Source organism: Anomaloglossus baeobatrachus, chromosome 5 (genome assembly GCF_048569485.1).
Source record: "Anomaloglossus baeobatrachus isolate aAnoBae1 chromosome 5, aAnoBae1.hap1, whole genome shotgun sequence".
NCBI classification, from domain to species: Eukaryota; Metazoa; Chordata; class Amphibia; order Anura; family Aromobatidae; genus Anomaloglossus; species Anomaloglossus baeobatrachus.
The window spans coordinates 79287882-79301466 of record NC_134357.1 but is presented as its reverse complement, the minus strand read 5'-3'; the positions used below and the strand labels follow the sequence as shown (position 1 = coordinate 79301466).

General features: G+C 40.1%; 1 protein-coding gene across 5 annotated transcripts in view; it reads left to right on the top strand.

Moving 5' to 3' along the window:
- The window catches only part of SH3PXD2A (SH3 and PX domains 2A), a 498307-nt gene extending 485197 nt beyond the window's left edge, over positions 1-13110 (top strand). For all 5 annotated transcript variants that reach the window (XM_075348622.1, XM_075348623.1, XM_075348621.1 and 2 more), the window contains one exon: positions 3830-13110. In XM_075348622.1, coding sequence (XP_075204737.1) covers positions 3830-5764 — 1935 coding nt within the window. In that variant the 3' untranslated portion in view covers positions 5765-13110. The remainder of the gene's footprint in view (positions 1-3829) is intronic.
- The last annotated feature ends 475 nt before the right edge of the window (positions 13111-13585 follow it).

The following is a 13585-nucleotide window of genomic DNA, read 5'->3' as shown; positions in this document are numbered from 1 at the left end:
CAGCCAATAACAACCCCACATATTCGATTACACTAGTGTAATTCAGACTTATTGTAATAATGCAAAATTGAGAAGCGTTAATTAAAAAAGTAATCTATACACATTATGGCATTATGTTTCTTTACTCTAAACTTAAAGGGAACCTGTCACCAGATTTGGGGCCTATAAGCTGCAGCCACCACCATTGGGCTCTTATATACAGTGTGGAGACACGAGGCTCAGTGGGTGCTCTCGTCCACTAAAACCCGCCGCCTTTAGAAAGACAGCGTGGCTCAGGGCTCATCCCAACTGAACGCCGGCCTCCTTAACCGTGGGCGTAACACTACTCAGACAACACAGGGTGAGGGAACCACAATATTTAGACTTTATTGGATCCCCAAACAATTAACGGCACATAACCAGCAAAACACACAAATGTAACAGGCAACAGAGTCTCACCCTTCCGCTGGCTCACCAGGGATTTAGAATGTCCATGCCTCAGAGGTTCCAGGGTTATTTACTAATATCCAGCAGCACCCCACTTTTGGCACCCACCGAGAAAGGAATAACGCCAGATTTAGGAAGCTGGCTGAGGTCTGCAAAGTCTGTAACAGGTGACTGAACTGTCCCAACCTGAGTGTCCTCCTTAGGTAGTCCTGGTATGATGATACAATCCTGGCAGCCGGAGTCGAAATCCCTAGGCTGTGCATATGGTCTCCAACCGGAACCGGAGTCCCTAGATTGAAGCCATAAGATATCCTGATCCTCTAGTCAGCTCCAAAGAACTTAGACTGGATCCATCAGCATCCATCAACCACCTGGTGGCTTAAAGAAGTCCCTTTTATAGCCACAGCCTTCCACTTAGATACACTGCGTCCTCATCGATTGGTTGGACAAGAGCGCCTCTCCCATTGGATGAATCTCAACCTGCATGGACAATGTTCATCCAAATGATGTCTACAGAAAGACTGAGGGTATACATGTAGTCTGGAATGCATAGACTAGATAATGGCTACTAAGGTAATCACATTAACAATACACAACTACAATACAATGATTACTGGAAGAGTCTGGAGAAACAATACGTCTGGCTTTCAGTGGCCAACACAATTACATGAGTCAACAAGAGTCTTGTAAAAACAATGAGGGACTTATCCCCCGTCTATAAACAATCTATAATCGTGTCTGGCTGAATTTTAAGAAAGTTTAACCCATGAGAGTCCATGTCGTCACATACAGCATTCTAACATGCTGTATCTAAGAGCCCAGGCCGCTGTGTAGAACGTAAAAATCACTTTATAATACTTAAACGGTCAGTTCGGTCCAGAATGGACAGATGGGTGTCTCAGTTCTCCGGGTGCAGAGCCTCTTCTTTCGGCCATCTTTGTTCTCCTTCTTCTGAAGCCTGGGTGAATGACACGTGCTATGTTATGAAGACAGGCCGAAATTAAGGTCCTCCGCAGGCGCACTACAATACTTTGATCTGCCCTGCCCAGGGTAGATCAATGTACGCCTGCGCAGGACCTACACAGTGGCCTCGGTTCAGCTGTGGTGGCCACAGCTTATAGTTACCAAATCTGGTGACAGGTTCCATTTAAGCTTCTGTTTTAATTCACTACAAAGATCATATGGTAATTTATCGGCAGACATGTACTTCCTTTTTGACTGTGTGATGTGTTGAGTTCATTTATGGCCCTATCCTTACACTATTTATTTCCATGGTTCAGTAAGTGTGCAAAATGTATACTTAGTGCAATAACTTAACGGGAGTGGAATCAAAACCTACACGTGTCTATCTGATGAATGCCTTTATCCATCACTCAAGGGGGCTTTACACGCAACGACATCGCTAACGAGATCTCGCTGGGGTCACGGAATTTGTGACTCACATCCGGCCTCGTTAGCGGCGTTGTTGCGTGTGAAACGCAGGAACGACTGTTAACGATCAAAATTACTTACCTAATCGTTGATCGTTGACACGTCGTTCCTTTCCCGAATATCATTGCTGTTGCAGGACGCATGTTGTTCGTCGTTCCTGCGGCAGCACACATCGCTACGTGTGACACCGCAGGAACGAGGAACATCACCGTACCTGCGGCCGCCCGCAGTAAGGAAGGAAGGAGGTGGGCGGGATGTTCGGCCCGCTCATCTCCGCCCCTCCGCTTCTATTGGGCAGCCACTTAGTGACGCCGCAGTGACGCCGAATGAACTGCCCCCTTAGAAAGTAGGCGGTTCGCCGGCCACAGCGATGTCGCTAGGCAGGTAAGTATGTGTGATGGGTCCCAGCGATGTTGTGCGCCATGGACAGCGATTTACCCGTGACGCACAATCGACGGGGGCGGGTGCTTTCACCAGCGACATCGCTAGCGATGTCGCTGCGTGTAAAGCAGCCTTTAGGCTCTCATGTTAAAAATTGCATGTTACAATATGCCTTTTTTACTGGCTAGTTTTCAATTAGCTCTATAATGGATCGTTTAAGGGTTTGTCCAACAAAGAAAACAGAGTTTAATCAATTGATCTTGCAATAATAATAAGTTCCACAATGGATGTGTTATTAAAATGTTCCTGTGCAGAGATAGTGTTATAAATGTGCCTCAGCTATATACTGTTATTTGCTGTGTCTCTAACTGTGCAGAATTGCTCCAGTTCAGAAGTACAGCTTCTGGCCAGAGAAGGAAGCATACGTCACTTATGATAAGTGAGTATACAGAGGAATCAGCAGGGGCCCGCAGCATAAACATTCTCAGGTAACACATTTCTCTGCCTGTTATATCACAGGAGCAAGTGTTTCTGCCATTTTTCCATCCCTATGTGCTCACAATAAATAGTCAGTGATGAAGGAGGTTCTGTGGTTGTTGATCTTATGTCACTGACTTGTATTTCTGGTGAGCTCACAGGTCTATTGAAGCAGTAGAAACACTCACTCCTGTGATAAAACTGACATGCTAGGAAATGTGTTCCCTCACACACACAGACAGCTCTGGGCCTGGCTGTTTCATCTGTATACTAACTTCTTAGAAGTGACTTATGCTTCCTTCCCTGAACAGGAGCTGTAGTATTTTCTGACCATGAACTGGAGTAACACTGTATGTTACAACACCACAAATAATAGAATACAACAAGGGACACATTTATAAAATTATCTCAGCACAGGAACATTTTTTAATACATCCTATTGTGGAGTTTATAATTATTTCAAGATCCAGTAAAGACGTTGGCCACTACTTTAACCTTAATGGCCTATCCTTGTTATCAATGCCTGATTGGCCTGGGTCCAATAACCGCCACCCCCGCTGATCAGCTGTTCTTGGTACCGGCGGCGGTAGCAGGCAGCCAAAAATGCTCAGATCCAGAGCTGTTCCATCAACTGATAGTGGCCGCAGATCGACTACTGCACATCTTCCTCCCATTCAAATCAATAGGAGGCAGATGTACAGTGCCCAGACGCAAATGCTATCGGACGACAGAGCAGCTCTGGAACCGAGTATTTCTGGCCATCTTCTGCTGCACCAAAAGCAGCTGGTCCATAGGGGTTGCTGGGTGTTGCACTCCAGCCAATTAGACATTGGTGACCTATCTTAAGGATAGGTCACTTCCCTTGTTTTTGGGACAACCTTTTTACGAGTGGCCTCATCTGTACCATCTGTATACAGCATTCACATACAAGGCAATTATAGATGCAATTGGAATTTATAGATACTATTTTTCCTATGTTAATACTTAGTTATTACATGGAATCAATTTTAGGGGGTAGATGATGATTTGGTTTGAAGGAAGTAACTAGGGCAATATGTAGACATTTGGATTATGTGATGTAGGAACTAAAACTGATTATTTTATTCTCTTACAGGTCATTGAAAAGAACTCTGGTGGGTGGTGGTATGTACAGATTGGAGAAAAAGAAGGATGGGCTCCATCTTCATATATTGATAAAAGAAAGAAACCAAATCTAAATCGGAGGACAAGCACGTTAACTAGACCAAAGGTCCCCCCTCCTGCACCACCTACAAAACCTAAAGATGTAGACGAAGTATCAGCCACTCGTTATAGCTGCTCTGTAGAACCCAAAGAGTCACCAGCAAAACAAATTTATGAGGAGCCAGAGTATGATATTCCAGCTTTTGGCTATGATCCAGAAACTGATGTGAATGATTCTTTTTCTCAGAGCAGTTTTTCTGATGAAATTGTAGAAAGTATGTTCAAACCCTCCAAGCCTTCTCCTGTTTCTTCTCTTCAAAGAGCAACATTTCAAGTGGGAGAGTCTTGTGAAGATGTTAACAATGAGGAGGAGACTATCTATGAAAATGATGGTTTCCGACCATATGTGGATGACGTGTCATCAAACAAAGAGTCAAGCAGAGAGTCAAGTGGAGATTCAGATTCACTAAAAAGTTCATCATTGGTGCCAAGAAACTCTCCATTAGGGACGCCTTGTAAACCACCACTTTTAAAATATAAATCAGAAAGAAATGTTCAACCAGAAATCACTAAAAATGTTTCATTCTCATCAAATGAAGAGAAAAAGCCAAGGTCAGTGTCTGATGTTGGCTCTCGGTCAGTGCCAAAGGTTGGAGTAAAAAAGGATTCTGAGCAAAAACCCGGAATCGTTCCTTCAACCAGAGCAAAGCCAACAGTTAGACCAAAACCCTTCATAAGTAAGACTGATTCTCAAAGCCAGGATAAAATGGACATTAGCACTTTGAGGAGACAGCTAAGGCCAACAGGACAGCTTCGAAGTGGACTTAAAGGTTCTAAAAGTGAAGACTCAGAAAATCTTCCAAAGAGTGCATCAGAGGATATTGAAAGTCCACAAAGGAGAAGTTCAGTAGATAATCCTTCAAGTTCTCCGCAGTCTTTCATATGTCCAAGTAACAAAGACAAATCTGAGGAGAGTAATGAAAAAATATTTTACACTGCCACAAGCACCTATCAAAAAGTTATGGACACAGAAATTAGCTTTCCGGCGGGGGCAAAAGTAGAAATCTTAGAGAAACAAGACAGTGGTTGGTGGTATATTAGATACAAAGATTCAGAAGGTTGGGCACCATCTCATTACTTAGAGGAAGTGGATAATAAGCAACAGGAAACCTCAGCCCCTGAGCCTGACGCTACAAAGTGTAAAAAAAATGAAAATAAGTCAAACAGTCTAGAAAAGATAGAAAAAAGAGTGCAAGCATTAAATACAATTAACCAAAGCAAAAGAACAACACCTCCAGTTCCCTCAAGACCACCAGGAGGATTTTCAAAACCTACAGCACCAAATAGCAATGTTGTGAAGTTAAGAAATGGAGTAAAACAAATTGCGGTAAGACCCCAGTCTGTATTTGTTTCCCCACCACCCAAAGAAAACAACATTGCTTGCCATTTGCGTAGAAATGAATCACTTTCTGCCACCGATCATTTGAGGGCTGTCCGAAGAAATTCCTCCTTTAACACTGTCCGCTCTCAGTTAAATGAGTCAAGATTCAAACCTGCTGATAAAACAGAAGTGGACACAACTCAAGTGGAAACATCTTTAAGATCTCCTCAAAGAAATGGAATCCCGGTATCTACTGTTCGACCAAAACCCATTGAGAAGTCCCAGTTTATACACAACAACCTTAAAGATATGTACATCTCTATTGCTGACTATGACGGAGATGATGAAACCGTTGGATTTCAAGAAGGGATTTCTATGGAAGTGTTGGAGAAAAATCCTAATGGCTGGTGGTATTGTCATATTCTTGACAGTGCAAAACCATTTAAAGGATGGGTACCTTCGAATTATTTAGAGAAAAAGAACTGATAGTCCTTTACGTGGAAATAATGAGTTAACATAGTTGCTCTTGAGATATTTTCTTAATTTAAACATTAGACTGAGCGTATGTGTACTTCGAAAGCCAGCAATCTCCATGATGTAAAGTCAAGTTGGGGAAGTTATCTTCCTATATCTATAAAACAGATATTGGAAAAAAAAAAGGAATTTATCCTTGTGAAAAATGTTTGGAAATAACACAGGGTATACCATTGTATTATGATCATCAAGCGGTTAAAATGAAAACCATACTTTTGTGCCTTCACTTCATTATCTGGAACACTAGAAATGTCCCGAAAATCTAGGGAACTCCTCCTGGCACGGTCTGCAGAATGCTATGTCTGTGCTGCTTTTCCCTGACCTCTAGTCTTATTACCAACAAGAATAGACACTGTTTCGTGTCTGGAAAAAAAAATTGTAACTCCAACAAGGATTGTTAGACGTTGTAATTAAACGTTTCTATCCGGTTTTTGACTTTCTATCCCAAGTTCTAATTTGTGTTTATTTTTGGCTTTTGCATGTTTTTCTGTCTGTGTTCAAAATTGTAAGATGCGGAAAACCAAACACTATTTTCTTTTTAGTTATTGACCATTTATATAGTAGTTTTAATACTTTCGATGAGATTGATAAGCATTTGGTATGTACGATTCTTGGGACTGATATGGGTCCCAAAAATATCTGAACCACCTAAACAAAAATATTTGGTTTTATGGCTTAAAGGGAACCCAATACCCAGCAGTTTGGGCTAAACAGCATGAACGATGTATCGAAATACAAAAATGCACATGAGTCTATCTACAATATTGTGGATGAGATGATACTTCCATAGTTGTGTTTCATGAAATCAACAATCCAAAGCCAGTTTTTATTGCATCTTATTTTAGGAAGTTAAAGAGATTGGCAGTTAAAGAAAGATGGATCTAGTATTTTCTCCAAAACAGTACCACTCTCACCCCTATTTGGTATTTTAAATCATCTTCAATCAAGTGAATGGGATTGAACAGTAATACTTTTCCCAGCACATGGGCAGATATGGTGCAGTCTCTTAAAAAGAAAAAAAAAAAGCTTTTCTTTTGGGGTTTCTCTTTAGAATCTTAGACAACCCTTTTAATGCACTGGATATGCTCTGTTCATTTAGACTAATTTACAAGAAGGTATTCAGCCCCTTTAAATGGTAACCATCCTTAAAAATCAAAGATTTTTTACATGTTGGTTATTATTGTATATATGTAAAATGAAGTGTAGGGGATCGGGATAAAAATTCTCATTTAGTAAAGATGTGCTCATCGAAAATTCCATCGAGAGATCGCAACGCGCCACTTTTTCATTTCAAGTTCTCGTCGAAAAACTATTTGATATTTGAATGTAGTGGTTCAATTTTGTGACGTGTTATAAAGTCTATTGGCCCTTTAAGTGAGGTATATTTGGTGCTTCCTCTGGCATGTATATAATGTATACACTAATGTGCCCTCTTCTGAACACTATTCGGATACCTATCGGTCTGCAGTGAGATTCGCCATTTATCCTCTGATGCGTTGTTTACAGTACAATTGATTCACTCTCGGCAATTTGTATATATTGTCTGTGTTTAATAATTATTTTTTCAAACTGTTTTTTTAATTATGTTAAAGTCAGGATCACGTAACTAAATCGTGGTAAAGGAAAAAAAAGAAGCAGAACAATGCAAGGAATATACTTAGATGGGAGATTTGTGGAGGGTGGGCAACCCTGTGTAATGTTGCCACCATTCTAGAAAAATAGGACACTCCCAAATTGGAGATACAAGTGTGGTTTTATAAATATGTACATCATTGGGTAGAGCAATTGGCTGTGCCCGGAATAACTCTGACACCATACTCCAGAGCCAAAAAGCAAGGCAATTTTATCGTGGTGTGAACTTGAAAGTACATGCGTCATTGCAAGTATCATGTGTGTTCTAATATTGTATTTACGTGTATATTTTATGTGCCTAAAAAAGTAATTAATTTTTTGTGGAAATTTTGGTCACGGGATTCTGGCCTTTTTTTTTATATACCCTTTCTTTTTGTGATCCGGGCAGCCTTTCCTAGAATATACTGTATTACTATGCACAGTAATGTAGCATCTGTGATAGCTGTACTAGTGTAGCTCTTGAGTATTACTACTGCTCTACGTCAGAAGAGTAGAGATGAGCGGTGTTCATACCGAACACAAACCCCCCCCAGAGTTCGGAATCGGAGTTTGGGTGCTTTACGTATGCAAACCACTCGTGTGAGCATTGCTGTGCTCGGATACGCTCAGTACTTGGCCCGGTGCGAGCCACTTGCAGTGTTTTGAAGGCTTACACTGGAGGGTAACAGCAGCGTGATCGGATATAGTGTGCACCAAACAAAAAATATTGAAAAATCCTGCTCACCCATTCCCCGGAAGTGATCTATTTATGGCTGGCTGCACGTAGGCAGAGACCCAACTGCCCAGTTAGTGACTTCTATTGGGGTCTAGTCCGGGTCCCAAACCGAACTTTATCTAAAGCCCGGTGGAACCTGCCAAACAGAACTTCCACGGGTCCGCTCATCTCTACAGAGGAGGTCTCTAGTATACGGTAAACCTATGGAATAATTGAACAACAAGGAAAAACTTGTAAGCCATTTTTTTGTAAGATTTCTATCCATACGAAAATGTGTAGTTATGTATAGAAAAATATATTTAGTTATATAGGGAAGTTAAAATAAAGAAGCCCAGAGGAGGTACTGTACCTTTCATTTAAAGGGGGTTTCCATCTTCAATATAGTTGAACATCATTTATCAGAAACCTATCAGGACAGCCAATTAGAATCCACTGGCATTTTCTAAACTTTATTGGCAAGATGAAATGGGTTGCTATACGAGGTCCATTTTATGCTAATTGATGACTGAATGTTTTCCTTATTTCAGGAGGAGGTGTTTCCCTTTTAAAAAAAAATATACAAAATGTTTTCAGCTAGGTTAGAAAATGTCCAAATTACGACATTATCCATCTTCTAACAGAAACTGCCTAATTGGTATTACAGATTTGAAGCTTTGATGTTTCTTTTTTGTTTTGTTTTTTAGAAACTCTATATAGTTCTGCTGGACAGTATTACATAGACTATACATAGATTACCTGCTTGACTGCAGTACTAATAATAGCAATGATTTTAGTGGTTATATTAATATTATAACGATGATTATGTTTTATCAATAAGGATAAAGAAGTGGTTCATTATTGATGCACTTTAACAATAATGCGTTTTACATTCAGGTGCATTATAAAAAAAATAAGTGCAGGCTATACAGAACATACATCAGCGCATTAATTTATATATATAAGAAGAGGTTATTTATGATTATTTATGGATATTCACAGCTGTTAAGCCATTATTAGTAGCGATTTCTATGGATTACTAATTAGTTTGATATTACAAGGTCAGGGGTATGGTGCACCGCCTTCAGGTTTTCCTTATCTTCTATGGTGGCAGCCCTGTTGTTAGCGGACATCCATTGTCATGTACTCGAAATCCCCAATTGTCTTCAAGTGCAATATATCAAATACATATATTGTACTGGAGAGAGCTTGCTTACTTTTCCCCCAATACTTAGAGTAACTACATTTTAAGAAAAGTCACAATTTTTGATTTATGGGATTCCATGTGCTAAGACCATGACAAATTGATAAAATGGACAGGGAGAAGGAAGCACGTAGACAAGACTGAAGATGAGCTCCATAGTCTTAACTAGTCTTCACTTCCAGAGCTGAGTATCCCTTCTGCTCCTTTGTTCTAGTGATCGGTTGGGGGTCTTAACACTCGGCAAAGCCCTTCTGCTCCTTTGTTCTAGTGATTGGTGGGGGTCTTAACACCTAGACCCCCAACTAATCGAAACGTCTGTCATGGCTTCAAGTATCAAAGATTGTTTTGCCTTATTCTCATAATAATTGTCAATTATATTGGGCTGCTTTTTAAAAAGTGTTTGCTCCATAAGGGAGATCAGAGCCGTAAACTCTTTCCTTCTTCAAATACAAACTTTATCTGCAGGAGCTGAATCTTCTACATTGAAAAAGGGGGTTCCTATTACAAAAGTTGAAATGGACTGAAACTATGGTATTGGGCTTTGCCAACCAAGAAAACAAATGTCTTGGTTTTGGTTCCTTTCCACATACTCTCTTGAAACTTGGCTCATTCCTTCCCACCTCCTTGATGATGCAAGTTTTCCTCTTTAAAGGGGTTTTCCATTTTTGGCACAAAATATGCAGTCACTGTATACGATTGCAGACTTTGAAGAATCCTTACCCCACGCACACAGCGCATGCTGTCAGGATTCTCTGGTGGTGGTAATGGACAGTCATGTGATCACAATTTGGAATATGCACATTCCCGGGCACATTCCAATTAGACATGTACAGCCTCATTAGTTAGTATGTGTTAGCCCATTCTTGCTGTTGACAACAGAGAATCGTGACCACACGGGCTTGCTGTGAAGAGTCACAAGTTTGCAGTCACAGTCATAGAGTGGCAGTAGACTATCGTGCCAAACCTGGACAACCGCTTTAAGGATTTGCCGCAAAATAACAAATGAAGCAGGTACTCACCTCGCTCGGGGCCAGTGTCCGTTATCCGCCACTACTTGAGTCTCTGTGTATTGGCCGAAGCTGAGACATCACATCAACAGAGCGCATGACTGCTATAACCAATCACTGAGCTCAGCAGATACCCTGAGCTCAGTGAAGTCTACAGCCAAAACTTTGAGACCATCAGTGGGAAGTGAGTGCTGTACCCTGTCAGGGTCAGTACCTACTCTGTTATTTTAAGTATTTTGGAGCATTTGAGGTCCACTCCCTGAAAATGGAGAAACCATTTTAACAATGCAATATTTCTTGAGAGGAGTCATGCACATGATAATGCCTAACAGCAAACGGAATTGGACCAACCAATCTCAGCCTAATAAGAAACTGCATGACCGGTCCCTATGGTATATACTTTTTCAGCATTGGTAGCAGAAAAGATTTTAATGTTCTGATCTCCCCATACATATATTTAGAATATTAGGAACTTTAAGGTTCACGCTACCAATACCATCCTTAGCCTGTAGTTCAAATGACAGCATCCTCTACTGCCACAATGGCTCCTGGCAATGGAGCTTTCATGTAAAGACAAAGAAAAATTAGTCTTAGAAAATAAACTTGTCTTACACCAGGACTTTATTATATATTTAGGTACAATTATATCCAGTCTGGTTGGAGGAAGCCCTCTAGTGGTCGCTTTCTGTTCTTAAAACAAAAAAAAAGTAACTTTTTGCTGTATACTGCATCTTAATTAATAATGAGCACTTCTGAGTTCGTTATTGACGGTTATATAATGCCTGATATACTTTTTGGTTTCTATAGGAGGTATATAGATTTTTTTTTTTTTTACTATAATTCTGCATGAGTTACACTCGTAGGACAGATTACATTTTCTTCATGTAAGAGTTGGGTTACTGTTTATTTTGGCATTTTGTTTATGTATTTCTAATGATATGGTAAATTAGGGATATCGTGATCATCTAAATTCCAGTTAGTTGCATTTGTCGTGTGAATAGAGGGGCTAGAAAATAGATTTCTTCGACCTCAGTAGTGTTAGCATTGGATAATGATGTTGTGATGGCCATGGATTGGACTATTTTCATTAGAATATTTACTTTAATAGTGTCTTAGATTAGTAACATTTGGAGATTTGAAGTCTATTTACCTTGGCTTTGCTTATGTATATTAAGTTAACATCATCCAGGAGATTGAATTTTCCGAATGTCTCCAAAATTGGATAAGAACGATCATACACATTAGGAAGCCTATACACATTGGTTTAAAACTCAAATGAATTGACCAATTTTGACCAGAATGAACATTCCTCATCTGGTTCGGTCAATCATTCATTTCAACCGGCAACTAACTGGTCAACCATTCGTTTTGACCGGCAACAATCGGTCAATCATTCGTTTCGACTGACAACCAACCAGTTGATCATTCATTTCAACCGGCAACCAACCGAGAAAAGGTCATAATCAGATCAAAATACCTGTCAGGCTTGTTGGATCTTCTGAAATGATAATAATCAGCAATGGCTGCTTCATTGGCTTTCAAAAAAATCCAATCTTGGCTGGCGTAATCGGTGATGTGTTTGGGGCCATCAAAGAATGATAATTCATCTGTCCATTTTCTTCTCAATTTTGTAGGGGCTTGCTAACTTATTAATGCAAATGGAGATTTTCTGAGTTTTCCTTACGGCAAATGTTGAGCAAAAGGAGAATTGGGCCATTGGATATAAAGATTACATTTCTTAGAGTTCTCACCTTCTCGGGTATCTTAGGTCTCCATGAAAGATGTCTGTCAACTGCTTTCTCCCCTCTTAACATCAGAACACATCTATGTCCAGCTAAACTGAGCCTTACTTATTTTATTTATTGGGGTATCAGGAGAGAGATGGCTTATAAACTGCTGATATCATTTATGGAATCTGTGGCCATCTGTTGTATTACATTAGTTGTTCATTTTACTCTCTTTAAAAATGAAAAAATAAATAATTAAAAAAAACAAATACTTTAGCGGTCCCATATTAGTAGATTGAGGCCACAGACCGAATAGTAACCTGACTCTTACACTACGCTATCATATATTTCATGTAGGTTATTAGAAGGACGACGGCATTTATATAACGTTTGAAATCACTTTTTGCAATCGTAGAGCTGCGTATTTTTTTAGAAAAATGTATATTTATATATCTTACGCTTTAATAAAAAAAAAATTAAATATATAAACTAGGCTATGGCTTTAATGATATATAACACACAAGGGAATTTGCAGGGCTTGTATTAGCCGTGTATGTATCTTTATTTAGTAACCAATAATTCATTCTAGTTAGCCATTGTTAACATTATAAGTTCTGTGTTATTTGCTCTGTTATTGTTTTTTGTTAAATCAGTGTTTGAAATTCTCTCAGCTAAGACGAAAAAAAAAAAATCCTGATAAAGGATATGTGCAATATATTAATGTATCAGATAGGAGTACAGGCTTCTCATCCAGGACCTTTTGTTGTTGAGGTTTTTGATGAAAGAAGAAGTAACAGATCATCTGTAATAAACCCCCATATATGAAGAGGTCTCTTGTGTTAAGACATCACTTCCTGTCACTTGCTTTTGGCGCTCAGTATGATCATATGGATTCTTGACCTCTTATAAGGGTTGTCCACTGCTTTTACATTGATGACCTATTTTTAGAATAGGTCATCAATGTCTGATCGGCCAAGGTCTGACATCCAGCACCGCCGCAGATCAGCTGTTACCAGTCTCGGCGGCGGGAGCAGGCGAACGGAAATGCTAAATTCCAGAGCTGCTCCGTCTTCTGATAGTGGCCGCGGCCGGGTACTGCACATCCGCCTCCTATTGATTTGAATGGGAGGCGGATATGCAGTACCCGGCCGTGGCCACGATCAGAAGATTGAGCAGCTCCAGAACTGAGCATTTCCGGCTGCCTGATCCTAATCCCGCCGGCGGCACAGGGATCAGCTGATTGGTGGGAGAGCCAGGTGTTAGACCCTGAATGATCAGACATTGATGACCTTTCCTAAGGATAAATCATCAATGAAGAAATTGGGGCCAACCTCTTTAATGAATACAGTTGAAAGCTAATTTCATGCTAAGAGACTCTTATTTAGTTTCTTTGAGATGTCAAAGGTTAGGACAGAAAGTATTGTTATTGGAAAACAGGCAGAGAAAGGGTTGTCCAGTTCAATAAGAAAAGTGTGAAGTCAATCCAAGACTGCAGATTTTTGGATTGTGGTA